General features: G+C 39.8%; 1 protein-coding gene across 3 annotated transcripts; it reads left to right on the top strand.

Moving 5' to 3' along the window:
- The first annotated feature begins 778 nt into the window (after window positions 1-778).
- On the top strand, window positions 779-13,159 carry PDCD10 (programmed cell death 10). Of its 3 annotated transcripts, none has more exons than XM_057411524.1 (8): window positions 779-866; window positions 6,399-6,613; window positions 7,185-7,238; window positions 8,588-8,705; window positions 9,346-9,472; window positions 9,852-9,930; window positions 10,218-10,300; window positions 12,675-13,159. In XM_057411524.1, exons 2-8 carry the CDS (start codon window positions 6,518-6,520, stop codon window positions 12,754-12,756), a joined length of 639 nt encoding a protein of 212 aa, XP_057267507.1. In that variant the 5' UTR covers window positions 779-866; window positions 6,399-6,517; the 3' UTR covers window positions 12,757-13,159. The 3 variants fall into 3 exon arrangements, with proteins under 3 accessions (XP_057267507.1, XP_057267506.1, XP_057267508.1); XM_057411523.1 differs by having other exon boundaries at window positions 833-966; XM_057411525.1 differs by lacking the exon at window positions 779-866 and adding an exon at window positions 891-912.
- Window positions 13,160-23,552: the final 10,393 nt, after the last annotated feature.

Below are 23,552 nucleotides of genomic sequence, written 5' to 3' on the forward strand. Positions count from 1 at the left end.
TCCACCACTGCCGGGTTTTTAGAACTCCCACTACAACATTCACCACAGACTAACTCGAAAACCGAGTGCTCCCTCTCAGGCACGGCCGCCGACGAGCGGGGCTTGGGGCGCCGCGGCTCCGCGGAGGCGGCAACCGCCTTCTCCCCGTCGCTGCCGGCAGACAGAAGAGGAGACGATGGATGACGGAGCACCTGCAGGTGTTCCGAGCTCTGTTTCGCCTGCTCCAAAGTTCTCCCACCGGCGGGAAGGCATCTCGGTTCCCAAAAGCCCCCACTCCCCGCCGCAGCGGGCGAAGCCGCCCCCCCCCCAGGCGCTAACGGAACACCGCCGCGGCAGCCCCCGCGCGGCGTGAACCCGGCCCGGGCCACCGTTAACGGCCAGCAGCCCCCTCACGCTCCAGCACAGGAGCTCCTCCGCGCAGCTGCCACCTCCAGACCGACACGCGCGCCGAAAAGGAGCAGCAGAAAGCCGCGCTCAAGTAATAAACCAGAACCGCCGCCACCCAGCACACACAGCCCCAGCGGCAGAAGAACGCGCTCACTCACCAGCCGAGTGACAGCCACCACACCCCCGCCCGCTGCCCACTGCCCGGCCACAGCAGCCGCCGCTCCGCGATCCGCCGCGGGTGTACCGCCGCTGCCACCGCCCGGATAGTCTCAACACCCCGCACAAGCTCCGCCTCCCCCCCCCCCTCCGCTTCCCCCTTGCCTGCCTCACGGTCCGATTGACAGCCTCCACCGCCTTCTCCCCGCCTGTCTCCGCCTTCGCCCCGATGCCGCGTAGCATTGTGGGGCTTGTAGTCGCTGGGAGTGGACTACACAGCCCAGGGGCCCGCGCGGCCGCCGGTTGTTTCCGGACAACGCCTGGTGTGTGGTAACAGCCGCGGACGCTTCCTCTTCGCTTGTGCTTCCGGTGTGGCGGTGGAGCTCACTCGAGAGCTTGGAGGGCTCTGTGGGCTGGGGGGAGGTGAGGTGCTGTACTGTGCCTCGCCACTGTCCTTCTGCTCTCGGTGCGGACGCGCGGGGTAGCGAGCGCGTTTGGGGGGTGGCGGGTCTGCGGGTGTGTGCGCGCGTGGCCTGGCTCGCCCTTTAGGGGTGCGCCGCGTTAGGAGCATTAAAACTCTTACCAGTAGCTGGGGCAGGCTTAGGGAGGTGGGCGGAGGACAGCGCTGGCTTGGGGGGGGGCGCGCCGGTAGATCCCGCCGCAGGTGAGTGCGGCCTCGGCCTTCGCCGTGTGCAAAGGACGGGGGAGGGGGTGCCCTTCCTCGCCCTGACAAGGAGCGGGTCCGGCCCTGCCGGGTGTGCTACCCGTTTCTTCTGGCCCCAGGGCGGAGGCGCAGCGGGGTGAGGGCTTGTCCTTGTCCCTGCCCTTCCTTCCCTGGCGCCATGGGTGCTTTCGGGTTCTCCTCTTTATGGGGTTTGGGGGAGCTGGCCAGGTTGAGCCTCCTCGGCCTGGCCATCCCGCGCTGCCCGGCGGGTCTGGAGAGGGCGGCCTGGGGCGACGCCTGGGCCCGGGCAGCGTAGGCCCGGATGTGTATTATTTTTAGCTCGTCCTCATGCCGGAACGGAGCGATGTCAGGTGGCTGCGGCAAGTGCCAGCGGCGCGGTTGGCCCCCCCTCAGGTGGGGGGGGGTGGGGGGGAGAAAAAGGCATCGTAGGTCATTCCTGCAAACTTGGCGGCTCCACAGCCACGCGCTCCGCAGCAGAAAGCGAAACTACCGGGCAGGGACAGCAGGTATTCTGAGCTGTTTTCCTCCTGGTAACAAAACTGTCTGGGGAGACTTAAGTCCCATTAAGTTGCTAACTTAACTGGTGAGTTGGGTTGGTTCATTTTCCATAGATTACACATACTGGGGCGCAGGTGGATGGCTGAAACCTTGGGCTAAGTTTCTGCTGATTCACTTGTCGGACTAATTGTTCTCTGGTGTTTGTTTACTTGTTGGGATGTATTTTTATGTTTGAAACTGTGGCTTTATCAAAACTGTTAGTGTTTGATGGAGTGATAGCTTTACTTTCACAGTCCCAAAAAGGAAAAAAACCAAACAGGGATATACTGTTGTAATTACATATGGCAAGAACCAGAACCTGTTTCAGTTAAATGATGTCATAATTGGAATGTAGCTACCCAGTGTAGTTGGGGTGCAGTCCAGGAGGTGATAGTTTCTCATGTGGTACGCAGACCCAAAAGCTGGGTGTTATTAGGATAGACTAAATCACTTCAAAATAAAAGTTCCACATAGCAAAAAAACATGAACTAATTTTAAGTCTGACTTCACAGTAGGCTTGGATTTTAAGTTAATACGATTCTAAAAATAGATACCGGGTTTATTGCAAGCTTGTGTGATTTTTGAATTAGTCATACAAATTGTTCTTACAATAATAAAATGCATTAGCAGTTATGCTTTGTGAGAGTGAACTCAATTGTAAGTGGCTATTATGTGTGTGGAGATGTTTGAAAAATGCATATTTCTATCGAGATATATTTAAAACTTCAATGATATTTTTCTGATGACATTCTTTTTATTAACTCTTCAGTGAAACTGCTGGGTGTGCTAGTAGAGTATGGGATCAGAGTAGTAGAATACTTTTAAGAAAAAAGTTTCTTGTTACTGATTTTTAAAATGCTGAGGTTGTTATTGCAACAGTTGATCTATATGCCAGTTCAAATCAATGCAGGTTCATGCTTCTTGGCATGAAGTCACTTCAGTTTTAAAAAGGAGCATAGTTCTGTATATGAAGGACAAAGACTTTAAGCTTTGTACCATAAAGTTGTGCAATGGGAAATAATTGCAAACTATAACTGAAATACAGTGCTGGCAGGTGAGTTACTGTCTGACAAGGAAAAAGTGTGGTGATTTTTAAATGTCTTTTAAGTGACCATTAATAAGGGAAACTTAGTTACCAAGCTGTGTGTAGGGTGTGGACAGAGATAAAACTGCATACTTTGCAACTATTTTTCTTCTGTAAAATTTGCAGCTGCAATTAGTAAATTACCTAAACTCCCTCCTCCCATGCACATTGGTCTTAAAAATAGGGGCCAAGCTCTTTGATTCTGAATTCAGGATAGAATTCACGCTGCTGTTTCCCTTCCCCTGCTCTTTCCTCCTCAACTTAAAATAGTTTCTTCTGGTAACTTGGGTCTCAGATCAGGTTAAAGGTAAAACTTCTTTTTGAATCCTCACTGCAAAAAGAGGAACAAAACTTGCTTGCAGGAAGGATAGCCTTTTCTAGCAGGAATGGAGCTATAGTTTTTGCTAGAAGCCATTTAAAAAACATTCTGGTAGATGATTGCCTTGGGCCTTGTTCCTCTTAAGTATTTTTCTAAAAAGGCATATTAATGTGTATGCTCTTAAAGCTTTCGAGATCTAAGGTGGTGCCTGGAGAAGGGAATAGAAACAACATCAGTGCAAAGGTAGATCAGCTGATGACGTAACTAAAGATTGAAATCCTGCCAATTGATACCTAATGTGTGTGATATTTTAAAACTCTTAAGAAGTTGTAATCATGAGATTCTGCTCTCTTTAAACACTGCTTCAAAAGATAATGTTAAACAAACACCTTTCTTTGATGGATAACTTGCTTGTTTTTACACTGACCGATGAGCACATGTGGCTCTGGGGAAGACTACTGCACTCTGTAGCCATACTATGCTGGTTATATTCTTACTAAGTAGTTCTGCAGTTCTGCTACTTGATGCAGACCAAAAGTCTGCCAGTAAATGACACAGATTAGAGAAAGCAAATTACCATCTTAAATACTGATAGCAATAGTTTCACGTTTTGGTAAGCATGGTGGTTCTTGCCGTTTACCTTTTTTGGTTTACAGGAAGCTTATCTTAATGTAGGGTTTTTTCCTTATAAAGTTCAGTTGAACGCAATAAAAGGTCATTGGATGGATATGGGGGAATAGATCTAGAATCCTTCCGAACTAATTCCTCATCTAAAGCATACCAGTTCTCTTGGTGGTTGCTGAATAGCTGGGATAATATTCTAGTGCTGGAGCTTAAGGGGTAGAATGTCAGATTTACAATGACAGTGAGAATAGATTCTTCATGTTAGTACATCTCTTGGAATCCACCTTGATGCATTTGGTGGTTTAAGACTGAGAAGCCAGGGTTATATTAACTGGCACCTTAAGCATAGTTTTCTAATTTAGTTGCACTTTAAATTCCCTGTACCTCTTGTACAAGCTCTCTGATGGTTGATTTCATCTGATGTAGCATGAAGCATGGCTCTAATTGCACGTACACAGATTTGAATGTATGGGATCATTGTAACAAAAAGAGATAAACTTGCATGCAGATTAACATTTAGCAGTATCCTCCTGTGTTCTGATTTGGAGAATCTCCTTGTCTCACTTGTCTTCCCCCTTACCCCCGACCAATTAAGAACTTTACCAGTGCAATAGCACCTTTTTTGCATCTTATCATTTTGCCAGGATTTTCTGAAAAGCGTGATAATGTTTGCTGTTCTAATAGAGCATGTTTTCAAGGAATCTTCTTCCATCTTTTTTTGAGAATGTTTAAAAAAAAAACCAACCCAATTGTCAGATGAAACAATAGTAAACTCATTGCAAATGAAGGACACTTTTGAGGTTATAGTGAACTGAAGTTAAGCTTTTAGAAGACAGTGTTGTCATAAAGTTTGGCAGCTATGCAGCTGACTGCTTTTGATCACATACCAAAAGAAATACCAAAATCTTCTAGTTGCTGCATGATAATGCATGTTAAACTTTGGCTTTAGTTAGGCCATTCTGAAGGCTAGTGGACTTCTGATAATTGATATAATGTATCTAAATAATAGAATGGAAATTTCAGTTTTCATGGAGATTGGATCCATAATTAGTATTGAGACCTTCTTCAAAGGTATGTGCATGTAGTTTAGTGCAGTTATGTCAAACTCTTTCTGTAATGCAAATAAATGGGTTTGGGATTTGCTTTTTTAATTATTTATTTTTAGCTTGATTTTTTTTTTTAAGGCTATTATTCCTCCTATTTAACACTAGCAAGGATTGCAGTGGATCCAACGTATATCTGGCTGCAAAGACAAATAGGGTGGCAATGTTAATAGTCACATACTTGCATGACACCATGACACTACCTAGGGTATCTTCTGGAAAATGGGAAGATTTCTGGAATAATGAACAACCAGTGTGATATATTGAATGTATTTTTATGCTGGCATCAAAAGTATTTGATGCTCTTATGTGCTCCTTGTGTGCATGTGTATTTAAATCTGCCTATTCAGTCGCAACACTTGCATCCTTTGTGTTAATATAAATCCAAGGTTTTGTGTTTTTGAAGAGTGTCAGTGTCTGCTAAAGAGGTGATGGTATATAATACTTTTTATATGGGGGGGAGTTAACTTTGTCATGGATTGGTAACAATAGTTTATGGCTCTTCAGGAAAAAATGAGCTCTTCATGGGAGTCCACAGTGTAATAGGTTCTCATCATCATAAAAATCCATCATTTCACTTAGTATTTCCTTTTCTTTGTGGATACTGATAAACCATAAAAACAGAGTAATAGTATCTAATGATTATTTTGTCCTTGCTTGCCCTTCCTCCTATGACAAAAAATCTTTTGGGTAGACTAGAACAATGTTCAATGATCTCAACTATTTAAAAAACTTATTCTGAGATTGCAGTTCTCTAGATTAAAATAAGCAATAAATTAAATCTGTGAATGCAGTCATCAGTGGTGTTTGTTAGTGTGTCTTTGAGTAAGTATATATTTTTACTGAACTTCCAGAAATGCAGAATTAAACAGTAAAACAAACAGCTCTTCTTCCACCCTGCCCCTTACATGCCAGAGTCTTAAGAGCAGAGAATGTGCATGTATAATAAATGGGACAGCTTGTACTTTCAGTTGTGAGTGAAAACTTGTTCAGATAAGTTCCTCCTCCCCCCCACAATGTGAGTAGACCTTGCGTGAATTTATATAAGTCTGAAACATGTTCTTGAGAGAGACTCAACTTTTTGAGGAATTATGAATATTCTTTTGTAATCTTCCATGTTCTTGACAGCCATAAAATATCTGCAGGTATCTGATGGAAATTGGAGAGTGCTAATTTTTGCAAATCCACCCATGTGGGCATATGTTATCTCTAAAGCCCCTTTTTAAAACCTTGGTAATTGTGTTCTGTGGCTATAGGAATCTGCTCATGTATGTTGTGTTGAAAGGTTGGAACAGTAAGAGAAACAAAAATGAGATTTTGCATTAAATAGTCTTATGTCAGGAGACTTTTTTATAAAAAGCTACTGCTTGTAACTATAGTCATGTTAAATTTAACTTTAGACCATATTTTAACTCTTGGCTGTTTCTGTTATGTGAATGCTCTGTTATGAGCATTCATAACTTGTGTTTGTTTGTTTGTTTTATTTTTCGTGCACAACCTAAGGACAATTTATTTTTCAAGTTCTTCAAGTATTCTGGCACAACGAGGAGAAAGAAGAAACATTTCGGTGAATGAGGAGTTTTTTGCTTCTATAGTGTTTTCCTTCAGAAGTGGGTCTTTGAATGAGGATGACAATGGAAGAGATGAAGAATGAAGCAGAGACCACTTCTATGGTTTCCATGCCTCTCTATGCTGTTATGTACCCTGTCTTTAATGAGGTAAGCTGCACTTTGCTTTAGAATGTAAGAATCCCCTTCACACTGGGAAATGTGATCACAATACTGGGTTGCTCGTCTTGATTGGGAAAGCTTTATCTAACACCATCTTCTTTTTGTGCATTGTTTGGCCCTGATCTTTTTTCTTACCTTTTACAGAGGATTGTCACAGAAATGCTAGGTCTGGTTCTGTGGGAGGAAGTAACATGCAGTTGAACATGTACCTGTAAACAGCTTAATACATTTTAATTTTACTGCTAACTTAATAGGATATTTGGATTTTTGTGAGTATCAGAAGTTGTCAAGATGTTCTCAAAAGCTTCTGGCAGACTTCTGCTGTAGACTGGATAAATGCAAAATTCTCCCAGTGGCATGTTTGGTTTTTGGTTTATTTAGGGGGGGAATTCTATTATTTGGGATTAATTTTATACTATCTCTCCCTCAAATGAGACCAGTAATTTGAATGCATGTCAGCTCCCGTTTTCATTATGATGTGTAAGGCAAGGCATGAGTACTTGATTTATTTTGTTCTGATAACATTAGAATTGATAATAACTCTGAACTTTTATTGCAGCTAGAAAGAGTAAATCTATCTGCAGCTCAGACACTGAGAGCAGCTTTTATTAAGGTGAGAAGTAACTTACATTGAAGAATGATTGTTTAAAAAGTAAACCACATACGATGAAGCTACATATTCAGCTGTCTTGTTTCCTTGTGTCTTTGTGTTTGAAGGCTGCATCCTTGATGCAGTAGTCATAACAATAAAGTGGACAGTTGCATGGACTGTAAGTTTGAGATGTCCACAAATGTTACAAGTAGAAATCTGAATGATACAAACACTGAGCAATTTTAAACAAATAAAAACCTGTCTTCTCCATGTTGTACAAAAACTTAAATGTGGAATTAAAGATAATAAACTTAGTCCAAATGTAAGATTATGTAGAATGGATAGGTGCTTTGAGAAACAGGCAGGTAGCTGACCTTGAAAATGGTTTACAAAGTGAGTGGTAATGGGTTTGGGTTGGTTTTTTTTTTGGTGGATAAAGATAAATTCCATGTATCAATGTATTTACACCCAGCAGTAAATGGAAAAAAGATTCTTCTAGCTTTTCTGTTATATTCCTAGAGAATAAAACCACAGATATTCCTTTATATTGCTTTATTGAAGTAATGATCTTTTGAAAATCTTTAAACAAGAATAATTGTAGATGTGACATAACCTTAGCATGTGACCTGTGCAGCTAACATTTTCCTGTTTCTACACTTAGGTTTAAGTCTACCTAGACAGTCTTTAGTCTCAAGGAGAGCTCATAAAAGTTAAATGCTTTTACAGCAGGTGGTAGGGAGCTATACTGAATGCAAATACTTTAAAAACTAAGATATTGGTAGATATGGTAGCAGTAGCTGAAAAAATCTCACACCCTCATTCAACACAGCAATGCTTTTTGATAGCAGCACAGCTAGTCTAAGCTTTACTCAGCTGTGTTGTCAGTCAGAAGGCTGGGGATGTTTTTGTTTGGTTGATTAAAAAAAAAACAAAAAAGAAATGAAGCAATTCCAAGATGATGTTTGAGCATATGATATGATTCGTAAGTGGTACATTTATAAAACATAATGTGGGAGATGGGGGAGTAGCACCTGTGTTTGAATTAATTCCCAGTGGATACAATATCTTTGTCTCAAAGTTTAGTGTTTATGAAAATAAAATAGAATACAGAATTCCATGAAAAACTTCATTACTCAAAATGAGTGGAAAGGCTTATTGGAAAAGTTGTTTATACAAAATCACTGATATAATCAAAGAAAATAGATGTAGTGAAAGAATGGTTTTCAATACAATTTGCTGGTCTAAAGCCATTAGAAAAGTTTTTAGCAAACTCTTGCAGTATAGGAAGCAAGTTATATGAAAATCTTCCTTTGTGCTTGCAATATTCGCGTATTGCATATTTAAGAATAAAAGTTTTCTTTGCCATATAGGCTGAAAAAGAAAATCCAGGTCTTACACAAGACATCATTATGAAAATCTTGGAGAAAAAAAGTGTGGATGTGAACTTCACAGAGTCTCTTCTGCGTATGGCAGCTGATGATGTAGAAGGTAATATATCTTATGTTGAATTAAGTGTATTTCTAATTACACTATTAATAAGGAACATACATTTCTCCATGCCTATTTTCAGAAGAGGTTATTTGTTCCTTCATGGACTTTATTTCAGCATGGTAGTAGAATATTTGTATTTTCTGAATAATTCCTTTGAAGAAGCTTAATCTCCTAAAAAAAAAAACTTGACTAGTAAGAGAAAGAAGGAAAACAAATACTTGGAACTATATGTATGTGGGTGCATAATTCACCTTTTTCAATATTAACAAACAGGAAAAAACTTACATGGAGTTCAGTATTCACTTTGCTTCATATTAAAAGCAGTAGTTACACTGTCAGAGAAGGTGAGTATACAGTAGGCTTTAGTAAGTTACTTTAATGCTGCATTTGATTAGTGTCTTCAGTGTCTCAATTAAAATAAGATGGACTCTTTCCAACTTCAATAATAAAGATTATTGTTGCACTGTGTTTCTGCTGATGCAGTGGGTATTCACTGCAGTTTACTGGTCATGGCTCTTTCTGAGCTGTTCACCTTCAAATGTAACTTGGCAATACTTGCTGCATTTTGTGAAGTAGTGTTTCTAGTGTCACTAAATACTTGAGGAAGAATAATAGTCTTTTTAATATGTTTTTTTAGAGTATATGATTGAAAGACCAGAACCAGAATTCCAAGATCTTAATGAAAAGGCACGAGCACTTAAACAGATTCTTAGTAAGATTCCTGATGAGATCAATGACAGAGTGAGGTTTCTTCAGACAATCAAGTAAGTACCATGTTATGTATTTTTCTGCAGATAGTGGGGTAAAATTTTTCATTTGGGTTTGAATATTCAAATGCTGTAGGAGATGCTAGCAACACTGTTCCCATTGGAAAAGAGCATGATCCTCGCTTATAAAGCGAGGATAAAGAGAGAGTTGAGGATTTTCGATGGGAGATCCACATTACTAGACTGAGTTTCATTTGCTGATTCATAGTTTGAGTTCGTGTTTCACTGGTCTACATATTTGCATTTGGTCATGCTACATCCTGTCTGACTCTTGTTTTGTAGACTGTTCTAAAAAGTATTTGGCTACTAGGAGATTAAATTCTGACATTTAAGTAGGATAGTTTAAGAATATAACTATCTTTTTATTGCCAAATAGAGACATCGCGAGTGCAATAAAGGAACTTCTTGATACAGTAAATAATGTCTTCAAGAAATACCAATACCAGAACCGGCGGGTATGTTCAGTAACTGCTTTTACACAATACTTTTTAATAGTATAGGAGGAAGCATATCCTTTTGATTACAGGATGAATAGGGGAGCTTAAATGGTCAATGGCATAACAATCCTGTTAAAGTATTGTATGATAGGTCCTGGTAGTTTAATAGTAAAAGGATAATTTCTCTGCATGTTTCTATACCTAGCATAATGTAAGCCAATTTTCTTGCCAGTTTAACCTCAAGATTCTCACTGTACTCCACAATATGTGAACTAAGACTGCTCCTCGTGCTTCTGTTTTCTTAGGCACTTGAGCACCAAAAGAAAGAGTTTGTAAAATACTCCAAAAGTTTCAGTGATACTCTGAAAACATATTTTAAAGATGGAAAGTAAGTATGTTTTTGTACTAACGTTTTATATCATTGAAAGCCTTGTTGACTAACTGGAAAATAGGACAATCTGTGTGGTGTAAGCTGCCTTCTTAAGAACTTGCCTAATTTTTTTTCTCACCTGTGTCCACAGACCATCATGTCTGCTTTAAAAAAACTTTTATTCCTTTTGTAATGCCTTTAAAGAAAGGGGAGTTTGTTAAATGCACCACCATACAACACCCATGTTCAGTATTAGCTTTGAACTTGAGTATATGAAGTTAAATTTCATTGCCTTGTGTGTTTTTTCTGTGCATATATAAGGACAAAAAATTATGTATTGAATTATTGAAAAACTTTTTTTTTAAATACCATTTGTAACAACTAAATATCTGTGGAGTGTTTTCCTTGATTTACATTTGTATTGTCCTTTATAGCTCATTATAGTGCTTCACAGTATTTGGAATTAGCCAATTAATCTTTTCATTTGAACATTGTAGCCTTCAAACTGAGGCTTTTTTCAGGTCTTTCCCCTAGGTTTTGAAGCCGCTGTTCGTGTGTGTTTCACTGTAGTGTCTGTTTAGGATGAGCATTAAACCCCCCCTCCCCCCCAGATTTTTGCGGTACCAGAGTGTTCTATGTGCTGCTGTTTTCAAGATCGTAGATGCATAGAATGGTTTGGGTTGGACTGACTTTCATGTTCAGTCTTGTTGAGCTTGGCTAAGACCACCCAGGGAATGCTGCATTACTAAAGGAGAGAGAAGTCTTGAGACCAGCTGTGAATACTACCTTGCTCCTGTCAAAGCATTATTTTCTTTTTTCTTTCCTTATTGTTAATGAAATCAGGGCTGAACTTGATTATGATACCAAGGTCTAAATTTCTTTCTGGTAACTTTATGATTACTGAACATATGTATAAGTAGGTTTACACATGAACAAGATCTAAAGAATCTCAGTTGATTAGAAAACGATTTGACTGAAAAAAATTGAGAAAGGGATGGATGTGTTATGCTTGTACCCCAACCATACTGAGAGAGACCAGTTTTATTTAGCCCTATGTGAACTGAATGCTGTGCTGTGCATTGTAGGCATAAGCTTAAAGTGTTAGGTATTATCAATATTGCAAGAAATCCCAGGTACGGCTTGTGTTTCATATCCTTGTGGAATCAGAAGTAATTTAAATCTGAACTGCGCATTGGAAGTTGCTCTGCTCCCACCAGAAGATATCAGCACTAAATAAAAGTCATGCTCACAGATGTCATTACCGAGCTGAAAAAGTGACCCCACACCTCTTTCTTAACAAAAAATATCTAAAAGAGTATGTTGCTTCCATATGCATGCTTGCTTTCTTGAGGAAAGAGTTGCAAATTCTGAAATTACTAGGGGATGAGGTGTTCAGCTTTAAAAGAACAGGTGTTTAACCATCGTCTGCTCCACTCTTAGCTAAAACCCCAGAATTAAATGATCGAGATGTCAGTGATGGTTGAGAGGAAAAGTCTTTAAGTTCTACCCAATAAACACAGTCTTTCTAAGATTAACAATGTACGTAAGTCTGCCAGCAGTAAGCTTTAGGTAGATCATGATGTGGTAAAACATCAATATGCTTCCTGTTTGCAGAGCCTAGATGCCAGTGTATGTATTTGCCCAAACTTAATGATGCATTTGACTTGGGGGTGTTGGTCGATGAGAAAATGAACATGAGGCAGCTGCAGTGTGCGCTGGCAGCCCAGAAAGCCAACCGTATCCTGGGCTGCATTAAAAGGAGCGTGACCAGCAGGTTGAAGGAGGTGATCCTGCCCCTCTACTCTGCTCTCGTGAGACCTCACTTGGAGTATTGTGTGCAGTTCTGGTGTCCTCAACATTAAAAGGACATGGAACTGTTGGAACAAGTCCAGAGGAGGGCCATGAGGATTATCAGGGGACTGGAGCACCTCCCGTATGAAGACAGGCTGAGAAAGTTGGAGCTGTTCAGCCTGGAGAGCAGAAGGCTGCGTGGAGACCTCATAGCAGCCTTCCAGTATCTGAAGGGGACCTACAGGGATGCTAGGGAAGGACTTTTCATTAGGGACTGTAGTGATAATGGGTAATGGGGTAAAACTTCAGTGGTGGAAGTTTAGATTGGATATGAGGAAGAAGTTCTTTCCTGTTAGGGTGGTGAGGCACTGGAATGGGTTGCCCAAGGAAGTTGTGAATGCTCCATCCCTTGCAGTGTTCAAGACCAGGTTGGACAGAGCCTTGGGTGTTATGGTTTAGTGTGAGGTGCCCCTGCCCATGGCAGGGGGGTTGGAACTAGATGGTCTTAAGGTCCTTTCCTACCCAAACTATCCTGTGATTCTATTCTATTGAATGAGATGTTTATAAAAATGTCTGAAGCAATGTCTTTCTCTTTTAACAGGGCAATAAACGTGTTTGTAAGTGCCAACCGACTAATTCATCAAACCAACTTGATACTCCAGACCTTCAAAACTGTGGCCTGAAAACTGTATATGTTTAGAGTTGTACTTTTAAATGGTGGATAGGGTACCTTTATATGTAAATTTTAAAGTTTTGACTGTATAAATTATCAGCCCCTCTTGAGGGGCCTAATGCAGGATTTTGAATGGGATTATTGCCATCTTACACCATATTTTTGTAAAACATTGTAGCTTAATCATAATCTCACAATGAAGATTTTGCATCACTTTTTGCTATTATCGTTCTTTTCAGAATTATAAGCCAAAAGAATTTACGCCTTAATGTGTCATTATGTAACATTCCTTATAAGAATTGTAAATACTTGGTGTTCTGTTTCTGACATTTTAACTTGAAAGCAGAAAACTACAGGATTATGTATTTAACAATATTGGTGGCAAATATTCAATAAATAGTTTACATCTGTTAGACTGGTTTTTTGTATGTGAACAAAGATGCATAACTCGTCTTTTTGGAACTGCAGAACAGTCATTAAATGGAAAAATGAAAATTACTCTGGTGCTTAAAGGTACTGGCAGTTCAAATGAGTATAGAATGAGGGATTTTCCTTAAAACTGAGATTTTTGACTTTGACCTAATGCTAGACCAGAATACCAGATTCCATTAATGTCTTTGACAAAATAATAAAATACCCTAGAAGTGATATATGCTTTTTGTTTTGGTAGAAACCAAACCTCGCTTTATTAATTTTCTGTTGGTGATGAGTTAACAGGTTTTACTCCTAGACTATTCAGAGGTTTTGAGCAGAGGATAACTTAAAATATATGCAGCAGAGGGTGAATTTATTAAAAATGTTATAATTCTGTTTTATACTGGTACCCTTTTGGGAGGGAGGAGAGAAGATAGAACTCTTCCAGGTAGCACTAGCGATGTCTATACTATGCATGCCATAGGGCAACTTCTTTTCAGGGAATGAAATCATCTGAGACCTAGATTGACAAAACTTCCCAGTGTAGATGGTTAAGAACTGCTGATGGGCAGATTAAAATTTTATTATTGTGATTTCATGGTAATATTTCACAAGTTCTAATAAGTTTCTTGCATGCCCCTTTGAAGTGCACATTGAGTTTATTTTGAATAGGATCTTTGTTAGAATAAACTTCTGAAAGCTTTTAAAGTACTTATGTGGCCATAACTAGTAAGTTTAGGGAAGAATGTGAAGCAGTTCATAAAAGCTGCACAAGCTGTTGCAAGAAGATGACTTCAGACTGAAAGAGCGCGACTGTTACAGAACTATTCCTTGTTTAGGTATAAATGATGAAGAGAAGTTGCACCCAGACTTTTTTCACACACCGGCCTGGTGCTGTATGGCTTGTTCGGGTCAAGTGCCTTATCCAGAGTACAACAGATGGGTCTTTGAATTTGGTTATCTGCTTAAATGATCCAAAAGGGGGAAATGTGATCTGCAGCGCTCTGGAATGGCACTGGTTGTTCTTCTGTATATCTGTGCATGGAAGTGTTTCTTTGATGAAAGCACTGACTGTAGTGAAGTAACTGTGAAGGAGAAAATTATGTAAAAATGAATTCTTGGGAATGTATGTTGTGGATTTCTCAGTTACACAAAGCTGTAAACAGGACGTGGTCCTTAAAGCTTACTGTTGAGGAAGTTTTCTCTGTTGACAGTGTCTCGTGTTTACTAGCAAATTGAGCTTAGTAACGTGACAGAAGGATGCATATACAATTTATGGCTAAAACTTTGTTATTTATTAACGCTTGTTGTGCTAAACTCATTTGTTGGAAAGTGGTAGAAGAGAAGCAATGTTAGCAGCTACTAAAGAGGTAGTCTGACTACGTTTGAGCAATATTTAGTTTGCATCGTTGAATTCTGTAAGTAAAAAGGTTGAGTAGTCTTACTTGCAGATGATGTTAAGTCATAGTATCCAAGGGCTTCATGAAAACTAATTATTCATGTAGAAGAAAGGGAAAGGCACCTGGAGTTTCTGATATTTCATTTGTCTTGAAAAGAGTGCAGGGAAGACTGCACCGGTGCCTGAAAAGGGACACATGATATCTTGGATTATACTTTGTGAGTTGAACTTAATTCCAGTAAAATTCAGAGGTTTTACTATCTTTGTGGTTTGGGAGAGTCAGTATCTAGTGTTGGGAATCACTAGTTGAATGATACTATGTTTATGTCTGCGAGCATAGTAAAAAAATAAATAAATGAAAAAAAGCCCTTTATGAGTTGGGTTCCAAGAAATATGCTGTGTTATGTCCTAGTAATTGATCCTTGAAGTTAAAATCAAAGAGGCTATCAAGAAATGAACTGTTGCTGTTCATCAGTTCTTCCTAAAACCTTTACTGGGCAAAAGGTACTAAGTACAGGGCTAAGCTTCAGGTAGTCTGGCCAGTATGTTTTGTTTTATTTGTAACCTTATTGTGCTTTGGTTTTGTTGCCCTTAAGAGCAATGGAAAATAACTCATTGTAATCAATGTCTGGTAATGGGAAAACTTGAAAACTGATGTCTTCAGGTCGCATTGTGTGCAGTGAATCCATATCTACTGGTCTTACAAACTTAATTTTCCCCTGAGTATGAGCTGGGTATATGTCTGTTAAATTTTATTGTGGTTTTGCACTTTATTCAAGTTACTTGGCTAGCGAAAGATGAGTATCTCTTAAGGATTTCTAATACAGCAGTTAGTGTTGCAAAATGCTATTAGAAAAATTCTGCTGTGAATGTGGATTATAATTGATAAAATAATGTTAACATACAGAAAAGCAATCTAATAAAATAAAACTTTGTATATTTGTTAATGAAGCAAAGAAATGTCTTAATTGCTTGTTTTGATCTTTCTCAGCCTATAAAGAAATGAAGAAAAGTTGGATTTCTGGTTAGAACCTTCTTGTTTTAATCCTGATAAAAAGTTCTGTTTAGAAGTCTGTAAGAAGTGCCAGTTGCCCAGCACAATATAAGCTTTATCTTGAGTTGACATAAAGTGGTAAGTATGAAATTTCATGGTGGTGTGGTGTCAGAACTTCCATTTATGAATGGAAGATGAGATAGTATAAGTCTTGATTAAGCATTATCTTTGCATGTGATTGCCACTGAAGTGGTCCTTAATTTTCTTTTCAAATTTTTAGCTGTATGTCAAGTGAAGGTGTGCCTTGTTTATTCTGCAGGTAGTATCTGCTCTCTTTATTTGACAAAAACGGTGTGTATGCTTCTCTGAATTAGGTAGGGAATGAAAAGAAGGTTATCTAGGCAAATTTGCCACAAATACAAATTTTAGGTTATTCCATTATGAAAGGGAGATAAATGTAAGTTAATGTGTGCAATACTAATAACTGGATTTGGTACAGCAGTGATTGTCACCTTTGGAGCAGGCAGTGGCTCTTCTTGGCTGCTCTGCCAAGCTCATCTTCCCACAAGAACTACAGTGTGCCTCCTGTAAAAGATACTGCAGGCAGTTTCTGCTGGTGAGGCCTGGGAACTCTTTGAGCTTTGCATACCTGTAGAATCCTTGAACAGTTTGGGTTGGAAGGGACCTTAAAGCTCATCTAGTTCCAGCCCCCTGCCATGAGCAGGGACACCTTCCACTATATCAGGTTGCTGAAAGCCCTGTCCAGTCTGGCCTTGAACACTGACAGGGACTGGGGTATCCACGTCTCTGGGAAACCTGTTTCAGTGCCTCATCACCCTTACAGTAAAGAACTTCCTAATATATAATCCAGATATCCCCACTTTCAGTTTAAAGCCATTCTCCCATGTCCTAATAATGGTGCATTTACTCACTTTGTCATATTTTACTGCACTGTTTTGGTTTTCTTCAGACTCCTCTAGGCAGATGTCTCTTTCAAAAGAGACTGTTGGAAATGTGCTTCAGCAGCAGAGCCACTTCCTAGCAGCAAACTTAGTGCTAAAAATTAGGACTGAAAGATGTTTCTGGGCCATCAAGTTTGGTTTTCTGTTGCAGAGGTTAAAATGTACCATATAGTGTTGGTCATAAATCTGTCAAATTCTGTTTTAAAGTCAGCTTTTGTCCTCATTCCTCCTGTCATTTTTAAATGGTCTGAAAGAAAAACAAAACCCTTCAAATATTTAATTTTAATATACAGTGTAAATGTAATTTATGATGAAAGAATTCACTAACCTTGTCCACAATCAATTGTTCTGTTTCCCTCTTCTTCACTCAGTCGTGGGATGATTTATATACCACCTTGTGCTTCGTTTCTTGAATATGCACAATCCCAAGTTTTTGGTTCTTTCTGAAATGCGCAGAGGTATCAGGCAATGCTAAACTTGTTCCTTCAAGGCTGGGAGAAAACAGTATGCCCTCATACTTGTAACACAAGCTTGAATTTTTGCAGCAGCATTCACAGTTGATTGTGTCTCTGAAGCAGAGGAGGAGGGTTTGCCTCATCTAGAGATTTCTGTGGAGGTGATATCCCTTAGATTCTCTGTCCTTGTCTCCTGCCTCAGCTTGGTTACGATTTTGTTTACATAGTGCTTGACTTCTGAGACAATGCAAAATGCCTCTGACTTGATATGATGCATGCCAATTGTTTGCTGGATGGCATAGCATCTTTTCCATAACTTGCTATTTTCCACATAGTCCTCCTTCAGCCCCATCGCACTGTGGGTGCTGTAACAGCTCGGGAAGCAGAACCCACATGCTGTGGGGTCTATGACCAGCACCTTGTCATGCCAAGGACTCATGTAATGGGGAGGGAAAAGCTCTTCACTAGGTACCTGCACCAGGGTTGATTCCTGGCTGATACTGTGTGATTCTCCTCTCTACTTTAGCATATATTGAATGCCATCTTCACAACTATTTTTGCAAAATCTGTGCAAGTACATGACTTTTTTAATGCCCATTGTAAGGATGAGGGGTGCAGCTTGGCCATGTTCAAGGTGCAAGAATTGTTTGTACCCATGCATTGCAGTCATTGTGAAAAGCTTGGACTGGGGTAACAGTATCTGGACACTATCAGAGTATATGAATAAAGGGTTTAATTTCTTCCCTTTTTCTGCCATCTTGCAGTGCTTCTTATCACAGATCAAACTATGTTGAGGTCAGCATGACTTTACCTGCAGCATATGCAGTAAGAATTTGCAATTTAGGAGTCCACACATTCCAGAAAATGTACCTTGTTGAGTAAAGATTAGTTTGGTCAGAAAATTTCAGTTAAAAGTTTGTCTTTGGTTAGACTTTGCTTATTTCTATTCCTTTGAAATTTCTTTTGTGCTATTAAAGATTCATAGTGCTTCTTTTTTGAAGCAGTTACCAAAAACAGCTGTGGAGGGAGGCTTAGCTGTTGTTGTAGGTAACTGTGACACTTCTGAGCACCAAGAGGAAGAGAAGCAAAACATTGAGTATTGTGAACGTTAAACTCTTCTTGCCCTAGAGACAAAAGTGTTCTGCTTGCTAAATGTGTTAAAGAAAGAAATGTGTTTCTCAGTGCTGTAATTCCATTACTGGTGACAAAGTAAACGAAGTAGATTTCTCAGTTGCTGATTTCTAATGCAGACTCAGATATACTGTATAAATGTTTGTGAATTTACATTTGTTATCACAGTCAGACGGGTCATTGTACCTGATGGATATAACGATTTTAGACAATATATTAAGTATTGCACTAAGCTAGGAGTTTAAAACCATATGTGTAAATTAGGTATCTTTGACATTTTACTATTTTGTAATAGTAACTACTAGATTTTTCACAGACAGTAGATAATTGTTTTTTTTCTCCAAAGCTGCAGTAACCTCCAAGGACAAGTGATGGGTGAAATAGAAGCCTGAGTGCCTGAACTTTTAAAGTAAAGAGAATAAAATATGAGCTACAAGTATGATTCTCTCAAACTCCCTTTTTGCTGCTGGGTATGTAATCTCTGATAGAACCACAGTGAAAAATGCTGTGGAAGAATTTGTAAGGAGACTGATTTACAACCTTTAAGAAAATGCAGAAACCTTCATGGTAATCGAATTTTCTAATTAAAATGTTAATTGGAAGGACTTTGCCTTGCTTACAGAGGAAAATATGGTAACTGTTTTTCACTGCTGTTTGCATAGCCATGTGGTGTTAAAAATTTTGTGTGGTTTTCTACATCTGTTTAATGAGTGATAAACAGACTTCTCTTAAGTGGTTTGGAATGGGAGATCAGAAATTCCTAACAAGGATGTAATGAGATAAATATTGCCTAGGAAGGTTAAGGTTAAACAAAACTCAATCCTAGCTGTAATCTTCCTCTGAATTAGGCAGTCTCTGCAATAGCTACATCTAAGTAAAATTCCCATGCCTGTGATAAGTTGTATACCAACTGATCATTTAACCATCAGCACTAGTATTCAGGCAGCCATGCTACTGACTGGATTCTTATCAAACTCAAATTTAATGCCAGTTTCTCTGAAGCGTAACAAAGAGCCTTGGCTGCTGCAGGTAATAGGAGAAAAAAAACCCTGTCTGTTTCTATTCAATAATAATTACCAAGTTTAAGGGGCAGAGGAAAACATAATTAGAGCTGAATTTTACCTGCATTTTTAACATGATTTTAAATGTAAAAACCAAAACACGCATTTAACAGTAAAGCCTTGTGCAAGTTGGTATTTTCTATCAGAAATACCTGAATAAGTACGGAGCTGTTCTTTTCAAAGAGAAGACAAATGTCTGCATTATCAAGACATAAAAGCTGAGTATGTTTTTGTTTTTATTTTGTTTCCTTCCAGCATCAGGAGAGACTTTTTTTAATCATGAAGTACAAGCAGTAGCAACTGCTGGTGATGCCAAAGTAAGTGAAGTTCAACCTGTTGACCTCTTTCTATCTGGAGCTTTTTCTCATGAACATGCAATAATGATCTGTAATTCTCTGCCAAGGAAGCAACTTGAATTAGTAGAGTAATGCATAAGAAAAATAGGGCTGAGGTGCCAAAGAAAAAACAACCCTGTTGTAATCATGTCTGTTAGACACAAATTAAACAGCGAGGCTGATGCACTGGAATAATCAGAGATCAAAACTGTCATTTGGCCAATTCTTATTTACTGAGGTGTCAAGAGGGACGTGTAACCTTGTACTGCTGCTTCCTCAGCGAGGACACTGAGCCCAGTGGGACATGCTTGCTGTTCTTGTGCTATCTTTACTGGGGGAAGAAACCAACAGCCACCCCCCACCCCCCCTCCCCCAGGCTGAGCTGACACTGATTTGTTTACCCAATTCTCAAAACAGTCAGTTAGCAGCTACCACATTTTGCTTCATACCATGTACACTGCAATTCTAAAATGCAAGAAGAATCAGGTACAAACCTTCCTGTTTGTGTAATGATTTTGGTACAAAATCATTCTTTATCTCTACAGGCTGTGAATTTGACTCTTGGGTTTAGAGCAAGCCCCTGTAGTTGCTGGGTCAGGGGTTGAGGGCAGAATGACTAGAGAATACACTTGTGTGCTCTGCTCACAGCCATCCTGTGCAAGACCACCACAGTCTTAGCTCAGGGCCGTAACTTTCAGCGCAGACTTTATTTTCCCAGACTCTTATGCTCCTGTAGCCTTTGAGGCTGTTTAAAATGGATGGAGTTCATTTGTACAAGTTACACCTACACGCTGCCATTTATTTTCATAGCAACAGTCACTGGGCTTGCTTTCTTGTGTTCAGCCTGAGAGCTCCAATTTCAGTTCTTCTCTAAGCTATTAGTCACTGTCCTTTAAGCCTAACTGTATGAACAAGTGGAAAAGTTCATAATCAGAAATGCCTTAAGTAAATGGATTTTACTAGGGAACGTCCCAGCTGCAAATTACTGTTGCTTCTGTTCATCTCTACAATGTTTGTCTCTCTGAATCTAGTACCTGGAACTAAATTTTAAGAGTTGGCAGCTTTGTGGGTTTTCTGACTTCTGAAAAGCTAATTCAAAACTTGTACCTTCTGCTACCTGTGGGCCTTGCAGGCAAAGCTACTTACCACTTCTGTATTTCTAAAAAGCTATTTGGAAGAGAACAATGTGGTAGAAATGAATGAAAAACATTTTACATTTGTTTTCTTGACCTCTGAAAACTGTCCAAAGTGGTGTTAGTCTTGGGGTTTTTTTGGTTGGTTTTGTTTTGTTGCCTTTTGTTTTTTAGGGGGAGGTCAAGAAATGAGGATTACAAGTTAGTTATACCTTTAAATAATGTCTAAAGACGTTTCCATCTGGCTTCATGAATGTGTGGCTACTCAACACACTGAAAACTGGTTAAGATTTTTTGTTATATACTGTACACACTAGTTTTTAGGATGACATTGCTTCACTTCTAGTTGCCTTTTACTTTACTGTTGGTAGCGTCTATCCAGTGAGCATATTGTAGACTAGAGTGCATTAACGTAGTTTAATGTGTGGGAATTTTACATGGTTTGGGTGGTTATGTTTAGGATCAGTTGCAAGACTGTGGCTGCTTTGCTGAAATATCTCCTTCTCATGAAGCAAAGGAGTTGTAAAAGCTGCTGCATATCTCAGGGTTTTGTGGCTGAATTAGCACTAGAAACCAAAGAGATAATTTTGTATGAATTTTATCCCTGAGCTATTAGAGTCCAAAGTGAGCATACAATCTACATCTCTCACAGGCGATGTACGTAAAATTCTCTGTCTTTCTGTAATAAGAGGCTGCTTTTCTGCTGATGCATCTCGCTGAAAGAACTCAAAGTTGGACAAAAAAATTCATGCTATGGAGAATGTAACTTGAAAACTAGAAAGACAACGTTTGAAATTCTGTAATTATGTATTAAAATAAGTTTTCCTCACAAAAAGTGTGAGGAATGTGATTCTTGAGAGCTGTCTTTGTCACTATTAAATGATTTCCAGAATTGGAAGCCAATTTCTGTAGGACAGTGTTGTTGCGTAGGGAAGTCTGCACCGGCTTTAGCACGAGTATAACTTCTTCTTCACAACCTCACAATTGCTTCCTAGTTTAAACGTAGTCTTGGTATGTCTGTAGCTAATAGAACTACTTGGTTTGCAACAACACTATTTAACTGCTTATCCAAGCTTTATCAACTTTTTCTCAATGTGTAGAACATCACTCAATAGGTAACTCTTAAGTTGAAAAGAAAAATCAAATCCGGTATCATTTGTGGGTGCAGAGAGGATTCAGTTTCCTTTTTCCATTAATCACTGTTGTTAGAGGGCCAGTTTGCTTGTTGTGAAGAATCCCTCCTTTGTGCTGCAGTATTCAATGCCTAAGCTAGAATTGCCATCAGCATGGCACTGCATTTGTCTTATTTTTCTCATTTCTGCTTATGGCTGGCATAAGTGGTCCCTTTTTCTTAAGAGTGGTGGATGAGTTGTTCTGTCTCTGGTTTCAGTGCAGTTTTGGCACCATGGCAAGGACTGTCAGAGAAGGGTGGCCTGGTCTCAAACAGCTGCTATAGTTCTAGTGATCCTAACCTTTGTTTGACCTCAACCAATGTGCTTAATTTCTCTGTACCTTAGTCTCCTGTTCATTATTTAAGGAATACACACAATGAGGCCCTGATTTCAGCTACATTACTCTAATAATAATAAAATTTTCCAAGCATTAAAGAGAAATTTGCAAGCCAATGAGTCTCATATTTTAGAGTGCTGTATAGTCTTTAGAATGAGAAATATTTTAATGTGAGCAAAGGCAAATCACTTAACATTCAAAAGCTAGACGGTATCCTCCAAATATTTTAGAGTTGAGGTAAAATAAGTCAGTATCTTTCAGCTAAAGGGCTCAGCTAATTTTCTGCATGGATTATACTGCCAGAAGAAAATCAGAGAAGCAAATGCTGGGAGAGAATAGTCATAGTTTGTAGCAAATGGTTGGAAGGTGAAAATCTTTACTATCTCATTAAACTGTTTCCTGCAGGTTTTCTTCCTGGAGTGGGAAGACGCTAAGGTATCTTAAATTGCTTGTTCCTCACTGCAGTACTTGCAGAGGTGCCAGGTGGAACTGACCTGCAGTTCCCTGCAGCTCTGTGCTGCAGTGTGGACTGCGATATTATTTGGACATCTTGTGGCCACCTGTTGCTACTGCCTGTGTGCCCTTCCTCTCCTGGCTTCAAGCAGTGACATCGCATATGTCCTCCTCCAAGATGATACTGGTTGAGATGTCTGCTCTGTTCCAGATGAAGGCTTCTGGGGCTGCTGAATAATGTAGTAGCTCCCTTGTGCAAAGAGAGAAATGGGAAGGAAAAAGTGAAGGGGGGGGGGGTGGTGGTGATGGGTGGTGTGTGTCTTACCCACAATCCCATATGGTTAAATAGCTTTTATTTATGTCACAGATAGAATTTCTGAGCTTCATCTTTTTTTTTCTAAAGATCAAGAGCTTGAACAAAATTTCATCTTTAGCAACTGTCCTATTTCAAGAATACAGTGGGAGTACTTAATCTTTATGAAACATTATTCTTAGGTGGTCTCTATTTCAAACTTATTCCAGAAATAGGGTTATTTATTGTATTGTAATAGTTGTCAGTTCATGCCCTTCATTTGTGAAGAGACCTCACCTGGAGTATTGTGTGCAGTTCTGGTGTCCTCAACATAAAAAGGACATGGAACTGTTGGAACAAGTCCTGAGGAGGGCCACGAGGACGATCAGGGGACTGGAGCACCTCCTGTATGAAGACAGGCTGAGGAAGTTGGGGCTGTTCAGCCTGGAGAAGAGAAGGCTGCGTGGAGATCTCATAGCAGCCTTCCAGTATCTGAAGGGGGCCTATAGGGATGCTGGGGTGGGACTCTTCATTAGGGACTGTAGTGACAGGACAAGGGGTAACGGGTTCAAACTTAAACAGGGGAAGTTTAGATTGGATATAAGGAGGAAATTCTTTCCTGTTAGGGTGGTGAGGCACTGGAATGGGTTGCCCAGGGAGGTTGTGAA

This window comes from Pezoporus wallicus, unplaced genomic scaffold, assembly GCF_028554395.1.
Source record: "Pezoporus wallicus isolate ANWC-B61680 ecotype Strahan unplaced genomic scaffold, APGP_CSIRO_Pwel_v1 contig_6899, whole genome shotgun sequence".
NCBI lineage: Eukaryota > Metazoa > Chordata > Aves > Psittaciformes > Psittacidae > Pezoporus > Pezoporus wallicus.

What these genes read in the sequence shown, in the direction of transcription:
- PDCD10 (XM_057411524.1), top strand. Translation starts at nt 6,518, where the DNA reads ATGAGGATGACAATGGAAGAGATGAAGAATGAAGCAGAGACCACTTCT. An exon ending in TGTACCCTGTCTTTAATGAG is followed by an intron (nt 6,614 to 7,184) that starts GTAAGCTGCACT and finishes CTTTTATTGCAG; the next exon opens with CTAGAAAGAGTAAATCTATC. An exon ending in ACATATTTTAAAGATGGAAA is followed by an intron (nt 10,301 to 12,674) that starts GTAAGTATGTTT and finishes CTCTTTTAACAG; the next exon opens with GGCAATAAACGTGTTTGTAA.